At 43.3% G+C, this 18,543-nt stretch overlaps 2 protein-coding genes across 8 annotated transcripts in view; both read left to right on the top strand.

Moving 5' to 3' along the window:
- Positions 1-17,542, top strand: part of C9H6orf58 (chromosome 9 C6orf58 homolog) — a 114,670-nt gene extending 97,128 nt beyond the window's left edge. Inside the window, exons 7-8 of the mRNA XM_018053509.1 lie at positions 17,021-17,103; positions 17,285-17,542. Of these exons, the coding sequence (XP_017908998.1) occupies positions 17,021-17,103; positions 17,285-17,542 (341 nt within the window). The remainder of the gene's footprint in view (positions 1-17,020; positions 17,104-17,284) is intronic.
- SNAP91 (synaptosome associated protein 91) overlaps positions 17,352-18,543 on the top strand; it is a 170,285-nt gene continuing 169,093 nt past the window's right edge. For 5 of the 7 annotated variants that reach the window (XM_018052936.1, XM_018052938.1, XM_018052940.1 and 2 more), the window contains exon 1: positions 17,685-17,885. The gene's annotated coding sequence lies outside the window, so the exon portion shown is untranslated. Of the gene's footprint in view, positions 17,886-18,543 lie in introns of all 7 variants that reach the window. The other 2 variants (XM_018052935.1, XM_018052934.1) reach the window with 2 other exon arrangements.

The raw sequence follows: 18,543 nt of genomic DNA, 5'->3' as shown, positions 1-18,543 counted from the left end.
AGATCAGTCCTGGGTGTTCACTGGAAGGACTGATGTTGAAGCTGAAACTCCAATACTTTGGCCACTTGATGCAAAGAGCTAACTCATTTGAAAAGACCCAGATGCTGGGAAAGATTGAGGGCAGGAGGAGAAGGGGACGACAGAGGATGAGATGGTTGGATGGCATCACCGACTCAATGGACATGGGTTTGGGTGGACTCCAGGAGCTGGTGATGCTGTAGTGAGGCCTGGTGTGCTGCAGCCCATGGGGTCACAAAGAGTTGGACACAACTGAGAGACTGAACTGATACTGATAAAGATAACTCCTAAGAAGCAGGCAACACTCAATAATAAAAAGACTAGAAAAAGGGACTCCTGGTTCACATATAGGAAACATACACATCATTCAAGGCTGAATATGTCCAATATGAATGAAAGGTACATATCTTTTATTTCATTGAGGAAGAAAGAAAATAAATTAGAGAGCAGAAATATACACTTGACTGTTTCCATGACAAGCATGGTGTACAGTCTCCTATTCACTAGCCCAGCTCAGAAAAGAAAGGATTTTCAAGGGCAGTGGTTGGGCTACCCTGGAAAAGCACTGCAATCCTTGTTTCCTTGTCACACAATGTTCCCAACAAAGCATTTCAGTGAGAAGGCAATGAACTATAAAAAACACTAATGCAGAAGTGTGCAGGGACTTTCCTGGTGCTCCAGTGGTGAAGACTCCATGTTTCCACTGCAGGGGGCACAGGTTCAATCCCAGGTAAGGGAACTAAGACCTAATCTCTTGTGAGGCACAGCCAAAACAAACAAAAAAATTTAATAGAAAAAAGAAGTATGTGTAGGATATTATGGAATTATGGAAACTGGGCATCCAACCCAGTGTGTGAAGACAAAGGGACAGGGCCCAGGGTCTCAAATGTCCTACTTGAATAGGCCCTGCTGAGAATTTGAACTTAATTGTAACGGTACAGAGAATTCTGTGGAGAGTTTTAAATAGAAGAGTCTGATCAGAGCTCTCTTCTAGAAAAATCACTTTGGCAACCATGCAGAGGATGGATTCTAGAGGAGTGAAGGTAGAAAGAGGGAGATGAGTTAAGAGGCTCTAGAGGAGAGAAATGGCGAGGGCCAGGGGCTGTGAGCCCCTGGAGGCTGTGAAGGTGGTGGGGGGCAGCTCCCACCCCACCCCTCTGGCCCCTCTCCGATCTAGGTGGCTTCATCCTCTTCTACGTGGTCCTGTCATCTACACTCGGCTCCTGGCTTCCTAGGATCTGGAGTCACTCCCCTCCCTACTTCCTTGCCCTATTTCTACTTAGACTCCCATGCTGCCTCCATCCCCAGCAGTGGTGCCTTCAGCCCCCACCAAAAACACTAGTGAACCCCCTCACCTCATAAGCACTGACCTCAGAAGCCCTACTCTGGTGCCCCCAGACCCTGGGCCCCCAACTGCTGGCTGCCCTCCTGTAATCCCTCAAATACTGACCTTCTACCCCATGGCAGGCGCTAGGGATGTAGGAATGAACAAGGCAGACGTTAGGCAACATGCCAGTCATATGGCTTAAGGTCTATAAGGGGAAACAGAAATTAAACAATTACACAAACAGTCATTTACTTACTGTTGCAAAAAGGACTGGGAAGGCAAATATAATGTGCAGTAAGAATCTAAGAACAAGGGATGGTTTGGACAGTGAGGGGGGCAGTCAGCTGTTTAGAAAGTGGGTCAAACAAAAGTGCAGTTGGGAAATGGTTACAGGAAGACAGGAATGCTTGTGGGAAAGGAACCTGCACTAGAGAGGGAACTGACATAAATTTAGCATGGCTCAGGCATTGCAAGCAACAGGAAGAGGCAGGAGACTGCAGGCTGAGACTGGAGTAGGTCACAGGTGCTGTCGCAGAACAAATTAAGGAGACCGTTCCTTTTGCTCAAAGCAGCCTAAGGAGTGATTGACGTTTTAGGCGGGAATATGATCTCATCCATATAGATATACAGACATATGAGGGCTGCCCAAAGGGAGACTTATAAGAGGAATTATCAAGGTATCAGACACAATAGTGGCTCATTCATCTTCAAGGGTTTTTTTGTTTGTTTGTTTCAGTATGTGCCATGTGGGATCTTAGCTACCCAACCAGGGCTCAAACTTACACCCTGCATTTAAATCACAGAGTCTTAATCATTCTAGTAGTGCCAGGCAAGTTCCATTCTTTGAGTGTCCCTCTTCCATGAACCCTGACCTTTGGCATCCTTTGTCAGGTTACACCACCACTCCTCACACATTGACCTCCAGATCCCACGCATTCTTCTCTCTTGCATAGGACTTTTCCTTGACTAACATTTTGATAGTTTACTCATTTGTTAGCTTACTTTGTCTCTTCTTGCTAAAATGTTAACTCCACTGGGGAAAGGACTTTTTTTTTTTCCTAGAAAGTGCCTGCCATATGGATTCTCAACAGATATTTGTTGAATTAATGGCATATCACATTATTATTTAAATTTATAACACAAGATGGTTGTTTACGCGTGTGTAATAAATTGCTTTGGTCATGTCTGACTCTTTGCAGCCCTATGGACTGTAGCCCTCCAGGTGCCTCTGTCAACGGGATACTCCAGGCAAGAATGGTGGAGTGGATTTCCAGCCTTCCTCCCGGGTATCTTCCTGACCCAGGATTGAACTCGAGTCTCTCATGTCTCCTGTTGGCAGGCAGGGTTTTTACCACTAGCACCATCTGGAAAGCCCCATCAGTGTTTATGCTAACTTTCATAACGAGGCAAAGCATATATGGTGATTTAATTCTTAAAAATGAAAATTCCTGCTGCAGCAGAAATTCATTGTCTCCTTATTCAAGTTTATGGACAGATGTTTTTAGTTGATAAAGTATCAAAACACTGAGTAAATTTTAGAAAGAAAAGAGTATGAAACGTGGTCAGGAGTCATGAGTCACCACGACACCTTAGCTATTTCACAATGTTGGTACATAAACCAGTCAAAATGTTCTGCTGTGCTAACAAAATTATAGTATTTTCACAACACTGCAATGATTTACCTTTTAAACCTACTTTTGAAGAATGACTGAAGTCTTACTTGAAGGTGTTTGAAGGACTGATATGCTGTTGGCAAATTATAGCTTGTGACAATGTCTAGAATTCTTTGGAGAAAATCCAGTTGAATTGCAAAAAGTGCTGAAAATTCTCCCTTTAATTTTCCTGTGTATCTGACCTCATATAATCTGAGGGATCTGCAAAGTTTCCAAGTTTATTTCATAAAAAAAAAATTCCAGAAATAAAATAATTTCTACTGTCAATGTCATTACTACCCATTATTTCCATTCATTTTTTTTAAATTAAACTCATTTATTGTTTTCAGTACCATGGTAGGTATCCATCCCTTCATTTATTAGCTCATGCATCAAACATTTCTTTATCTGTACTGAGGAGAGACACAGATTTTTATGAGGTAAAATGGGACAATTTACGTAGTCAGGAAATTTATCTGTAGAAACAATAAGAAGGCTTATATAAATAGAGGATGATATATTTCATTTTATAAAAGGAAAACACGTTCAATTAGCTCCAGTTTTAAGTTACTTTGGCTGAAAGTAAGACAATGAGATTATAATTGAAAATCTTTATATTTAAGCATATAAAGATCTAGTAAACCAAACACCAAAATAATTGTTACTTCATTTCTATGTCTAGTGCTATAAAGAAATATGATTACCTATGTCTAGTTTCTGGAGAAGGCAATGGCACCCACTCCAGTACTCTTGCCTGGAAAATCCCATGGATGGAGGAGCCTGGTAGGCTGCAGACCATGGGGTCGCTAAGAGTTGGATACGCCTGAGCGACTTCACTTTCATTTTTCACTTTCATGCATTGGAGAAGGAAATGGCAACCCACTCCAGTGTTCTTGCCTGGAGAATCCCAGGGACAGGGGAGCCTGGTGGGCTGCCGTCTATGGGGTCTCACAGAGTCGGACACGACTGAAGTGACTCAGCAGCAGCAGCAGCAGCAGCAGCAGTGCGCAAGAATAACACTAAAACAAGGCAGAGTTCTTGCCAAGCTTTGTTTCTTGCCTCTGTGCCCATTTTGTGGAAGGAAGAAGAGTTAGTTGATAAGTCATGTCTGGCTGTTTAGACTGTAGTCCATAGACTGTAGTCCATTAGGCTCTTCTGTCCAGGAGATTCTCCAGGCAAGAATACTGGAGTGGGTTGCCATGGGGATGGCAATCCAGGGGATCTTCTCCAGGGGATTTTCCTGACCCAGGGATCGAACCCAGCTCTCCTTCACCACAGGCAGATTCTTTACCACCCGAGCTACCAGGGAAGTCCCATTTTTGGAAGCGGGGCTCTTTCATTAATCCTTGTAAAATCAGAGCTATTCTGATGAACTAGCCAGGTAACATATTTTTTAAAATTTTAATTAGAGGCTAATTACTTTACAATATTGTGGTGTTTTTGCCATACATTCACGTGAATCTGCCATGGGTGTACATGTGTCCCCCATCCTGAACACCCCCCCACCTCCCTCCCCATCCCATCCCTCTGGGTCATCCCAGTGCACCAGCCCTGAGCACCCTGCCTCATGCATCGAACCTGGACTGGCGACCTATTTCACATATGATGATATACATCTTTCAGTGCTGTTCTCTCAAATCATCCCACCCTCTCCCTCTCCCACAGAGTCTAACAGTCTGTTCTATACATCTGTGTCTCTTTTGCTGTCTCGCATACAGGGTTATCATTACCGTCTTTCTAAACTCCACGTATATGCATTAATATACTGTATTGTTGTTTTTCTTTCTGACTTAAGCTCCAGTTTCATCCATCTCATTAGAACTGATTCAAATGCATTCTTTTTAATAGCTGAGTAATATTCCATTGTGTATATGTACCACAACTTTCTTATCCATTTGTCTGCTGATAGACATCTAGGTTGCTTCCATGTCCTGGCTATTGTAAACAGTGCTGCGATGAACATTGGGGTACGTGTGTCTCTTTCAATTCTGGTTTCCTCGGTGTGTATTCCCAGCAGTGGGATTGCTGGGTCATATTGAGCCAGGTAATATTAAAGAATAACTTTTAATCCTTGTTCTAGAATTTCTCTTACAATCACTCCAACCAGTGTTGGAACTCTGACCCTGCCCTTGACCTGCTAACTGGGCTCTGCTTCCTCACTTGCCTTCCTTACTTGCCAAGGTATTGCTTGCTTGATCCTCAGTTCACCAGGGCTAATGAACACCAAGCATTTTCTGGCATGTTGAATGTTACCCTAATATGTGCAATTTAGGCTTAGGCACTTACACTTCAAACCGTAGAGATGATCTGAGGTTCAGATCCTATTTTTTCATACTTCTGTACCTAAATCAGCCTGAAGAAAGCATGCAAGTACATGTTTTCAACAACAATTAAAATATTCTGCATAAACTTGTTCACAATTGATAAAAATAGGCATCACTTGTGTCAGAACATTCTTTCACGCATGTAAAAAAATCATTCCATTAGCCTAAGATATTTCACATAATTATGAAAGCAGCTTGTGTTATTTTATTTCTCAGATAATCCTGCTAATTGCTATTCTTCTTGAAGTTTCCATGCAAATAGGAAGGAATTTGCTGGCTATGGAGTGAACACATCTCTACTGACCTGATCTCAGTAGAGCCTCTGTGAGGCCAAAACCACAATCAGGATCTTTCATCTACTCTGTGGAGCCAGAGGCCATAGGGCATTGTTTAACAATAGATGCTTTGGTTTCCTGAATCAAGGAGGCCAAGATGAAGCAGGCCAAGTGAAGAATCAGTGAGGTATCAAACTCTAGAGGCATAGGTCTAAACTTCCAGATGACACTTAAACCTATCTTAAATGTCATCCAGTCTTTGAGATGGTCGCTAGGGAGAAAAAAGAGGGCAACAGAGACTCCATAGCAATGAGTACCTTGACTGTGGGCAGAGCCCTGACGTTAAATGATTCAGATACACACAACTGTATGAAATGAAAGTAGATGGGGATGAGGACTTAGAAATGCCTCCATGATGGCCAGCTGAGGCTCAGACAATTGCAACTAGAGAAAGTACCAGGCAGGTTTTTAGGACTTATTTATTATGCCAAGTAAGGTCTTTCCTGGTGGCTCAGTGGTAAAGAACTTGCATGCCATTGCAGGAGATACAGGTTTGATCCCTGGGTCGGGAAGATTTCCTAGAGGAGGAAATGGCAACCCATTTCAGTATTGTTGCATGGAGAAGCCCATGGACAGAGGAGCCTGGTGGGCTACAGTCTGGCGCAAAAGAGTTGTAGATGACTGAGAGACTAAACAACAGTGCCTAGTAAGTGGCAAGGCAATCCCTGAGGGGATTATAGCCCATGAAGGATGATGTACTTCAGTGAGTATAATCACCATTAAGGGTTTATAAGCAAAAGATAGTGTATCTGAGGCAGGTCTCAAATAGAAACAGCCACGCCAACCATGAGTATAGTTGGAAATCAATCAACAATATTTATATACACAGTTCAGAAAGGGCTCTGGCTTCCTAATAAAGGCTGGGTGGTAATGACAATCATTAATATCTCCAAATGCAAAGAACAGCATCCAGTGATAAACCACGCAGCTGCCAAATAATGTCCCTCGCTGGATAGCACCAGGCTAGGGGTTAAAGCCCTCAACAAAACTTCAAAAGCCAAATAATAGTATGTGTTACCTGGGAGATATGTACATCTTCAAAATTTTGTGGCTGACTAGTGAGAAACATTTCGATGTCCCTAGGAAACAAAACTACATAAATACTAAGTTTATTGACTTACTTATTTGATTCCTATTTAATTGCTTTTACCCATGAAATGGAAGCTTTAGGGTTTTCTTGTAATGCCAACATTCATTCTTTCTTATCAGCAACATCCTGAGTGAACTTGACAAAGGCTGTAGAATAAACTGAGTAACAATGGAAACAAATTGGCTGTCTTTCCACATCTAGCAGATATAACAGATGCTCCAGTGACACTGATTCAGGTGTCATTAAGCCACATCTCTGATGGTCGCCTTCTAGAAGCATCTGATACAGAGCCATAACAAGCCTCCATGTCAGTGAGTGGTGGGTGACGATGCCAGAGAATTTCAAGTTTGCTTTTATAACTACATCTAAAATCATTCACAATGACAATAGAATCAATCCAGTTTTAGGTTAAATAAGACAAAATCTTAAGGGCGAGACATCCACTGATCAAGTCAATAATGGCCCACTCTTTCCAAAGGAAAGAGCAGGCACTTAGGCATTATTGTTATTTGTTTTTTACCTATTTTCCTCTTTAGATGTGAAAACGTGCTCCTCCATTGAAAATTCGTTTGTCCAAACTAACATTTTCTTAAAAAGGAAATCATTTATTTTGTTTCATTATCTTTGTATTTGGAGGTTTAATTTGGGAACCTTCTAACATGAGGCTAACATAAGTGTTTGAATAAACTATAAATGTGAGACTTCTAATTTTCTAAAGCTCGCATGACAGTCCTATAAGGACACCCAAATGCCTGAAGCATAAGCCCTTAGACAAAGGAAAGCACCTGAGGCAAGTAGAAATGAAATTCAATATTGTTAAATGCATTATGTGCTATAAAGAGTAAGGCCTTACTTGTTCCAGCCAAAATTAGTTTAAACATTAACAGAGCAGTTCATTCTCTTCTGGTTATACTGAACATCAAATAGCCTAAACTTTCTATTTCTCTTTAATGTTCTCCTTACTGGAGAAACAAAAGTGGTAGACTAATATAATAATTATATGTAATTATTTTTGCATGAGAACTTTTGAAATGGCCCGGCAATGTGTGTAGGCTCCAGTTGCACAATCTGAGAGGGTGAAAAACCTCAGGTCTTCTCCTAGTGCACTGTTGTGGTCCAGCAGCTGGAAAAAGACAAATGTACAGTCTTCTATAATACCCATTATCAAGGGCAGCCTGAGTCACCTGCCCTAAGCAGTTCAGAATATAAACTGCACACAAATACAAACAACAACTGAAAATACAGAGAGAAAAAATAACTTGTTGGAGGTGAAAGAGGAGAGTGAAAAAGCTGACTTAAAACTCAACATTAAAAAAACTTACAATCATGGCATCCGGTCCCATCACTTCATGGCAAATAGATAGGGAAAAAGTGGAAACCATGACAGATTTTATTTTCTTGGGCTCCAAGATCACTGTGGATAGTGACTACAGCCATGAAATTAAAAGACACTTGCTCCTTAGAAGGAAAGCTATGACAAACCTAGACAGTGTATTAAAAAGCAGAGACATCACTTTGCTGACAAAGGTCTGTATGGTCAAAGCTTTGGTTTTCCAGTAGTCATGTACAGGGGCTTCCATGGTGGCTCAAAGGATAAAGAATCTGCCTGCAGTGCAGGAGACCCGGCTTCAATCCCTGGGTCAGGAAGACCTCCTGGAGAAGGAAATGGCCACCCACCCCCATATTCTTGCCTGGAGAATCCCATGGACAGAGGAGCTTGGTGGGCTTCAGTCCATGGAGACACAAAGAGTTGTACATGACTAAGTGACTTTCACATTCATGTACAGATATGAGTTGGGCCATAAAGAAGGCCGAGCACCAAAGAACTGATCCTTTTGAACTGTGGTGCTGAAGAAGACTCTTGAGAGTCCCTTGGACTGCAAGGAGATCCAAGCAGTCCATCCTAAAGGAAATCAGTCCTGAGTGTTCATTGGAAGGACTGATGCTGAAGCTGAAGCTACAATACTTTGGCCATCTGATGTGAAGAGCTGACTCATTGGAAAAGACCCTGATGCTGGGAAAGATTGAAGGCAGGTGGAGAAGGAGGCCACAGAGGATGAGATGGTTGGATGGCATCACTGACTCAACGGACATGAGTTTGAGCAAGCTCCAAGAGATAGTGAAGGACAGGGAGGCCTTGGCATGCTGCAGTTCATGGGGTTGCAAAGAGTGGGACACAACTTAGCAACTGAACAACAACAAAAAAAACAAGAAGAAAACTTAGAGGAATACACACTGGAAGATGAAGTCCACTGGCTCAGCCCTCACTTGCTTTTAAGTTACAAGTTTATTTGGGACACTTCCTTCTCCAGACAAATTTTTCTGCTTAATCCTCTTGTTTTCTCAAAGAAAAATCTTCTCACTCCCAAAAATTCCCTTGAAATCATCTCTTTAGATTGGAAAATATGGGGGGAAAAAGTGCTGTTTGGAACACCATTATTTTACAATGACTGTGCACTCATGTGTTTTCTACTCTAGTTTACTGGGAGCTCAGTCTGACCTACGAAGATATTTGAAGTAATCTGCTTTCACATCTCAGGAACTAGGTACAAGTAATAGTAGAAGAGTATATTTACCAGAGAACTGTATGGATTTGAATTTTAGTTCCAAATTATCAAAACAAGATAATAAAAATATACTGTAACACAATCATATATTATAAAGTAATGAAATCTATTACTCCACGAACAATTCTGAGTACCATTAATCACATTTATTGGGCTTTTAATGTGCACCATACTCTGTGCTGTTGCCTTTATATGCCATTGTCTCATTTGATCGTAATAACAATTTTTTGATGTGGATGTAATGATCGTACTCATTTTACAAATGAGGAGACTAAGGCTTAAAGACTACAGAATTTGCCCAAAATCATACAGCGAATAAGGGCCAATGCTAGGGATCCAAAGCCGTTCTACCACCTAAGATATCAGCTACCACACTTTCCAGCCCATAAATTTCCTAAAAGGACTTTGCTGACTAAAGAGCTTATGAATATTCTGACATGAGAGTCTATCACAATACTAATTATATCTTTTATCAGAAGATGGTTGCCTAGTGGTTAAGAATCCAGCTTCAGTGCAGGGCATGTGGGTTCACTCTCTTGTCAGGGAACTAAGATCCCACATGCCGTGGGTCAACTAAGCCCCAGCACAGCAGCTGGAGAAAGCTCTCACACCACAGTGAAGACCCAGCACAGCCAGGAAAAAAAAAGAGCAGTGAATAAAATGGAAAAAACATTGGACAGGAAGTTGGACATGTAGTATTTAGGATTGGTTATGCCAAGATCTCCCTCTGTGATAGCAGGAAAGTCACTCAAACTCTCCAGTATTAAATCTCCTTATGTGTGAAAAGGCTCACATAGAGGATTTGGGAGAGATTTGCAGGTCATGTGCAACTCAACCTGGGTCTTGAAGGATGAGTAGGAGTTTACCTGGTATGTGAGAAAGAATATTCCAACCAGAGAAAATGCTTCACTGTGTTATTTATTTTAGGCCCAAGTATTTTTTTTTTATTATATTTGGGGTAGTTCTCAATGAGTCAAGTGAATCACTTAACCTCATACTTCTGAGAGTATAGGTTTCTCTTATAGATTCATCACAAGGGTTTATTTTTATGTGTCACTGTGGTAGTTGGTCCTCGAATGAACCTCCCAGTAATAGTCTCCTCCTCTTTAAACCTGGGCTGTCTGCGTAGGTTGCTTTTGATCAATAGAACACAAGGGAACTGATGCTACATGACCTTGGATTCAGGTTACAAGAAAATTTATAGCTTCCACCTAGGTTTCTTGGAATACTCATCTTGGGATGCTCCCTCTTGGAAGCCAGGCTGTATGTAAGAAATGCAACTGCCCTGGACCACTTTCCCATGAGGAGCCCAAGCCACATAAAGATGCCCTGTGTTGGTACTCTGGTAGAAACCTCAGCTGAGCTCTCAGTGAGCAGCCAGCATCAAGTGCCAGGCATGTGAGTGAATAACCCATCTCGGGCAGCCCAGCAGGGACTTCCGTTGACCACAGCCCTGGCTGTCATCTGATTACAACCACATGAAAGACTTCAAAGAATGACCCAGCGGAGCCCTGTTCATTTACAGAACTTTAAGAGAGAATAAGAAGTTGCTTTTTAAGCCAAGGATGTTTGTACAACAATAACCAGAATGTGTACCAGAAGAGCCACATGAGATTTAAATCAGGGAAGCAAAATGGAAAGACCATTTAAAAATTGTTCTAATTGTTATCATGCATTAAAATGTACATATTCCTTCAAATAGGCCAATTGTCATGGAATTCATTTCTAGCCTGAAGGTGAAGCAGAACAAAACTTAATAAATATGTTTGTCCTGCCTTGGAATGTACTTTCTGGTCACTTACTTTCATTCTTAAATAACTTGAATGCCTTCAGGGATAAAACGTATACTACCTAAGATGATCCAGTTGTCTGAACCTCAATCTCACTGATATTTTGTGCAACCTACTATTTTCTTGCTACCTTAGGATGCTCATCATTTTCATGGTCTCTTGCACTTGCCATCTCATAAAAGAGAAGCAATCTTTTTGTCTCCACACAAATGCATTCAGGATATAAAAATTTGCTTTTTGTTGCCAGTTACTTTTGAGGTTGGATAAACATGTCACATTTGAGGGTGGAGGTGGATATATCCCAATATAGTTATATTTGCACCTCAGATTTTTTTATACCTTGACAGAAAAGCATCCTTGGAATAAAATCTCCCTATAGTTTTACCTGCAGAAAGATATTAAGTTTTTAGAGAAAAATATAAATTCCACTTCCACCGCAGGTTGTTACCTGCAGCCATCAGATTTAGCTTCATTTTCTTGTCCTCTTGTTGTATCTGCTATTGTATCTTGAAGACTTTTGCCCTCACATGCTGGCAAACATTGTCTGTCTACATGTGATTATTGTTGGTTTGGTTTTCCTTTATTAAATTTGATCCTTATGTGAAAATGTGTATTAAATCAGACATGCAGAAAAAAATTTACATGGTAACATGTATATATATATTGGCTCAGAAAATCTGAGTTCAGTTTATTTTCTAAAAACATGTTTTGTATATCCACTGCATTCCACTTCTTTTCTGACCACTGAGAGAGGTCAAAGACTCTATCAATTTGCAAAAATATTGAGTATCAATGCTTATTCTTGCCTCAGATTGCTGAATATTCTTTATTATGTCCTTGGGCCTGCAGAGGGAATATTTTGGTAAGCAATCATTTTTCTTTCTGTCAATGTATATCTTTTAGTCAATTTTCTCTTTCAGCTTTCATGGTTGAAGTGTCTAGGTTTTCCTGGAGATAAGAACCTGGCATTTCTTTATTATTATTATTATTTTAAATTGGAGGATAACTGCTTTACCACGCTGTGTTAGTTTCTGTTGTACATCAGTGTGAATCAGCTATAAGTATACATGTAACTCTTTCCTCTTGACCCTCCCTCCCAGCCCCTCATCCCACTCCTCTAGGTTATTACAGAGCACTGAGCTGAGTTTCCTGTATCACAGGGCAGCTTCCCACTAGCTATCTATTTTGCACAGGATAGTGTAAATACGTCAGTGTTACCCTCTCAATTCATCCCACCATCTCCTTCCCCCACTCTGTCTACAAGTTCTTTCTCATCATTTTTCTAGATTCCATATATATGTGTGCCAATATCCAATATTTGTTTTTCTCTTTCTGACTTACTTCATTCTGTATGACAGACTCTAGGTTCATCCACCTCACTACAACTGACTCAGTTTCATTCCTTTTTTATGGCTGCATAATATTCCATCACGTGTATGTACCACTTCTTCTATGTCCATTCATCTGCCAGTGGGCATCCAGATTGGTTCCATGCCCTGGTTCTTGCAAATAATGCTGCAATGAACACTGGGGTGTATGTAGAAGTTGGCATTTCTTAATCTTTACCACTGGAAATATGCTGCTATTTTCAAAGCTTCATAAGATTTTCTTCCAAAACAACCAAAAACATTCAAAAGTTGATTCTGCCATTGACATGATTCACTAATTTTCACGACATTTCCACAGTTAGATTTTCAGACATTTTTCTGCTACAACCCATGACAGAGAGATGTTCATGTATAAATTTCCCTCTAATTTCTGCTTTTACCTACATCCCACAAATTTTGATGCATAGTATTTTCATTATCATTTAATTCAAAGTAATCCAAATTTCCTGTAGGAAACTCAGATCCATGGGTTATTTAGAATGTATTAATTAACAAACATGCAGTGATTTCTAGATATCTCTGTAATTGATTTTTAGTTAAATTCAACAGTAGTAAGAGAATGCAGTTTGTATAATTACAGTCCCTTTAAATTGATGAGACAAGCTCTATGGCTCAGAATGTGCTAACTATTCTATGAGCATTTAGAAAGAATGTTTGAGTGTAGCTCTTCGTAATTGTCAATTAAGGCGAACTGACTGACATGGTTATTTCAAGTCATCTAAAATCTTACTGGTTTTCTACCTGTCTTATCAATGGAATAGTGTTGAAATCCTGAAGTATAAATGTGGATTTGCCTATTTCTCTTTACAATGATATAAGTTTTTGCTTCAGCCCCTTTTGAAGCTCTTCTTTTCAATATATAAATACGTAAGATTGTCACATAGGCTCAACGAATTTTATCTTATGAAATGTGCTTTTTAAAAATTAATTTATTTTTTATTAAAGGATAATTGCTTTACAGAATTTTGCTGTTTTCTGTCAAACCTCAACATGGATCAACCATAAGTATACATATATCCCCTCCCTTTTGAAGCTCCCTCCCATCTCCCTCCCCACCCCACCCCTCTAGGTTGATACAGAGCCCGTGTTTGAGTTTCCTGAGCCACACAGCAAATTCCTGTTGGCTATCTATTTTACATATGGTAATGTAAGTTTCCATGTTACTCTTTCCATACATCTCACCCTCTCCTCCCCTCTCCTCACGTCCATAAGTCTATTCTCTATGTCTGTTTCTCCACTGTTGCCCTGCAAATAAATTCTTCAGTACCATTTTTCTAGATTCCGTATATATGTGTTATAGTGTGGTATTTATCTTTCTCTTTCTGACTCACTTGACTCTGTATAATAGGTTCTAGGTTCATCCACCTCATTAGAACTGACTCAAATGCATTCCTTTTTAGGACTGAGTAATAGTCCATTGTGTATATATACCACAAGTTCTTTATCTACTCACCTATTGATGGACATCTAGATTGCTTCCATGCTCTCAGTTCAGTCGCTCAGTCCTGTCTGACTCTTTGGGACCCCATGAATTGCAGCATGTCAGGCTTCCCTGTCCATCACCAACTTCTGGAGTTTACCCAAACTCATGTGCATTGAGTCTGTGATGCCATCCAACCACCTCATCCTCTGTCGTCCCCTTCTCCTCCTACCCCCAATCCCTCCCAGCATCAGGGTCTTTTCCAATGAGTCAACTCTTTGCATGAGGTGGCCAAAGTACTGGAGTTTCAGCTTTAGCATCAGTCCTTCCAATGAACACCCAGGACTGATCTCCTTTAGGATGGACTGGTTGGATCTCCTTGCAGTCCAAGGGACTCTCGAGAGTCTTCTCCAACACCACAGTTCAAAACCATCAATTCTTCAGCACTCAGGTTTCTTCACAGTCCAACTCTCACATCCATTTATGACCACTGGAAAAACCATAGCCTTGACTAGATGGACCTTTGTTGGCAAAGTAATGTCTCTGCTTTTGAATATGCCATCTAGGTTGGTCATAACTTTCCTTCCAAGGAATAAGCATCTTTTAATTTCATGGCTGCACTCACCATCTGCAGTGATTTTGGAGCCCAGAAAAATAACGTCAGCCAATGTTTCCACCGTTTCCCCATCTATTCCCCACGAAGTGATGGGACCAGATGCCATGCTCTAGCTATTGTAAATAGTGCTGCAGTGAACAATGGGATATACGTGTCTCTTTCAATTTTGGTTTCCTCAGGATATATGCCTAGGAGTGGGATTGCTGGGTCATACGGTGGTTTTATTCCTAGTTTTTTAAGGAATCTACATACTTTCTTCCATAGTGGTTGTATCAATTTACATTCTCAACAGCAGTGAAAGAGCATTCCCTTTTCTCCACACCCTCTCCAGCATTTATTGTTTGTAGACTTTTTGATGATGGCCATTCTGACCAGTGTGAGGTGATATGTCACTGTAGCTTTGATTTGCATTTCTCTAACATTGAGCAAGGTTGAGTATCCTTTCATGTGTTTGTTAGCCATCTGTATGTCTTCTTTGGAGAAATGTCTGTTTAGGTCTTTTCCCCACTTTTTGATTAGGTTGTTTGTTTTTCTGGTCTTGAGTTGTGTGAGCTGTTTGTATATTTTGGAAATTAGTCCTTTGTCAGTTGTTTCATTTGCTATTATTTTCTCCCATTCTGGGGGTTGTCTTTTCACCCTGCTTACAGTTTCCTTTGCTGTGCAAAAGCTTTTAAGTTTAATCAGGTCCCTTTGTTTACTTTTGTTTTTATTTTCATTACTCTAGGAGTAATGGGTCATACAGAATCTTGCTTTGATTTATGTCATCAAGGGTTCTACCTATGTTTTCCTCTAAGAGTTTTATAGTGTTCCTTCCTCTGCAAGTTTTTGAAAGAGTTTTAGAAGGCTAGGCATTAGCTCTTCTCTAAATGTTTGATAGAATTCTCCTGTGAAGCCATCTGGTCCTGCTGCTGCTGCTGCTAAGTCGCTTCAGTCGAGTCCGACTGTGCGACCCCATAAACAGCAGCCCACCGGGCTCCACCGTCCCTGGGATTCTCCAGGCAAGAACACTGGAGTGGGTTACCATTTCCTTCTCTAATGCATGAAAATGAAAAGTGAAAGTGAAGTCGCTCAGTCATGTCCAACTCTTTGCGACCCCATGGACTGCAGCCTACCAGGCTCCTCTGTCCATGGGATTTTCCAGGCAAGGGTACTGGAGTGGGGTGCCATTGCCTTCTCCGCATCTGGTCCTGGGCTTTTGCTTTTTGGGAGATTTTTGATCACAGCTCCAATTTCAGTGCTTGTAATTGGGTTGTTCATAATTTCTATTTCTTCTTGCTTCAGTCTTAGAAGATTGAACTTTTCTAAGAATTTGTCCATTTCTTCCAGGTTATCTATTTTATTGCCATATAGTTGTTCATGATAGTCTCTTAGGATCTTTTGTATTTCTGCATTGTCTGTTGTAACCTCTCCTTTTTCATGAAATGTGCATTTTAAATCCTACTAATATTTCTTATTATGCAGCCTGCTCTGTCTGATGATATTGCCATTCTAGTTCTTTTATCAGATTTATTGAGGTATAATTTACATACGATAAACTCACCAATTGTAAGAGTACAAACTGGTAAGCTTCGAGTAATATATGCAGTTGTGTAACTATTGTCACAATCATGATATAGAGCATTTTCATCACTCCAAAAATGTTAACTTCTGCCCCTTTGCAGTCTATCTCTTCCCCTACCCCTGGCATCTGGCATGCTTTGTCTCTATAATTCTGCCTTTTTCAGAATGTTATACAATCAGAACATAAACAGCGTGTGGGGTTGGGCTTCTTTGATGTCGCATAGTACACCTGAGACTCATTTATGTCGTTTGTTCCCTGTTATTGCTTAATAATACTGCACGTGTGGTTATACCACACTTTGTTTATCCGCTTACCACTAGAATGACATTCTTGCAGTTTGGTGTCACCATATAAAGCTGCTACAAAATTTGAGGACAAGGTTTTGAATGGAAGTTTTTTTTTTTTTCTTATTTAAATATCTAGGTGTGGTACTGCTAGGTATGGGAAGACCAGCATTTAGAACCTGACAAAGGTAGTCTTGAGTTGTCTTCAGTCTTCACGCTTCCAATTAACGCTAGAATCAGTCCCAACAGTTACAAAATCATGCCTTTGCGTACTCAACCCTGAGCCAAATGAAAGAAAGCATAAAACAAAGCCAGGAACAATGGCAAGCAAATTCACAAGTGAAGTTCTCATCTCGATTCTACCGTGAGAATTTAAAAGATTTTTTAGTTTAAGGTAAACAACAATCTCAGAAACTGTCAGCCCGTGAAACCATTAACGTAGCCAAATCCCTGTTTAGAAATCCATGTATAGAATTCAAATACACTTAACACAGTCAAAGACTATATTCAAGTGCGAAAAATTAAAAGTGCAAAAGAGTTTTCCTTACGCACCTAAAAAAGTACTCTGCATATGATCTGGAACGGGATCGATAGTCTTGCTATTTATGCGTCCTTGTAGTTGACTTCAGTATGCGTTTAAGACCAAAGTGGCAAGAGAATTAACTGCCCACGCGAGCTCCCAACTAAAACACAGACAAGCGGAGGCGCTCCAAGGAGTCGAGCAAGCACAGGTAACGGCCCTGTCGGCCAACAGAATTTGACATTTTTAAATCGTCCTGCCCATCGAGGCCTCTGCTGCCTTTGGCCGGCGGGCGAGTCAGATGTAGCGGAGGAAGGGCTGGGTTCTTCCAGGCAGCGCGCCACGACGCCCCAGCCCCGGCGTCCACGGAGCAGAACTCGCGACCTCACTAGGCGGGCTGCGCCAACGCCCCCGCCGCCCGGGCGCATCCTGCAGACGGCCGGCAGGTGTGCGCGGTGCGCGCGCGCAGTGCGTGCCGGGTGCGGGTCCAGGGAGCAGACGGGCTGCCGGGCGCCTGGCGGAGGGTGGTTGGCTGGGCGGGTGTCGGCCTCCCCGCCTCCCTCCTCTCTGCTCGCGCCTGCCGGGGATGCTCGTGCGCGGCCCCCTTGCCTGGAAGCTCGCGGCCCCGGGGGGGCGGCGTGTGTGAGTAGCTGGGAGGGGGCCGCGAGGCGCTGCGTGGAGAGCTCGCCCGGGTTTGTCCGCCGCCGTCACCTGACTCGCCGGAGCAACCACAGCTGAGGTGGGGGCGGGGATGGGGCCGCAGCGCGGAGGGCTGGGGAGACGCGGCAGCGGGCGGGTGCGGCTGGCTCCTGGGGCCACGGGCGGCGGGTGGAGGGGCCGCGGAGCCGAGGGCGGGGGCTGGGCCGGGGCTGGAGGCATCGCGCCCCGGGGCACCGGGTCCGCGCGCGGCCGCACACACCCACCCGGCGCGACTTCCTTCGGCGACCCGGGCTCCGCTCATCCTGCGGCGGGCAGCGCCGCTCCTGGGGCGGGGTGAGTACCGGGGCGCCGGCTCGGGCCTCTCTGCGCGCTCGGGCCGCGCGGGGAGCGAGAGGGGATAATCCTAGGGCGCGAGGAAGGGCAGCGGCCGGGTGACAGCTCCGCGGCGTGCTCGAGGGCGGCCGGGGGGCTGGGCTGGGGCTGTCAGCCCTTCTGGACTCCGCTGTCAGGAGGGGCGAGGCGCTCCGAGACTCGGGCGCCTCCGCAGAGCCCCGGGGCGGCCCTTGCGGTGGGGCTTTGGGAACGAGGGGAGGGGGCTCCGGGCGGAGGGCCTCGGCGGGGCCCCGGAGACGGCGGCGAGGAGGGAAGGGGAGGCGGACGCGTAACATGGCGCAACGCTAGGATAATCTCCGCTGCGACCGAGCGGGGCCGAGCCGGTTGCTGCAGCGGCGCGGGGAGGAGGAGGGAGGCGGCCACGGCTTGGGTATCCGGTCCATTCTCCGAAGCCTGCGGGCTGCTCGGAGGAGACGCTGCGGCGGGGAGGCGAGAGGTGGGCGCAGGGCGGGCGCGGCGCCCAGGGAATAACCCGCACGCACACCGTGGCTGGTCTGGCACCGGAGATCAGGTTGCCGCGAAAGTGCTGTTGGACAGAGGGGCGCGGAGGGGTGAGGCGGGCAGCATGGGGGTGGGGTAGGGGAGGGAAGTGGAGGGT

The sequence above is a fragment of the Capra hircus genome, chromosome 9 (assembly GCF_001704415.2).
Source record: "Capra hircus breed San Clemente chromosome 9, ASM170441v1, whole genome shotgun sequence".
In the NCBI taxonomy this organism is placed as follows: Eukaryota; Metazoa; Chordata; class Mammalia; order Artiodactyla; family Bovidae; genus Capra; species Capra hircus.
Note: the sequence above shows the minus strand (reverse complement) of the source record. Positions and strands in the feature narration are given on the sequence as shown.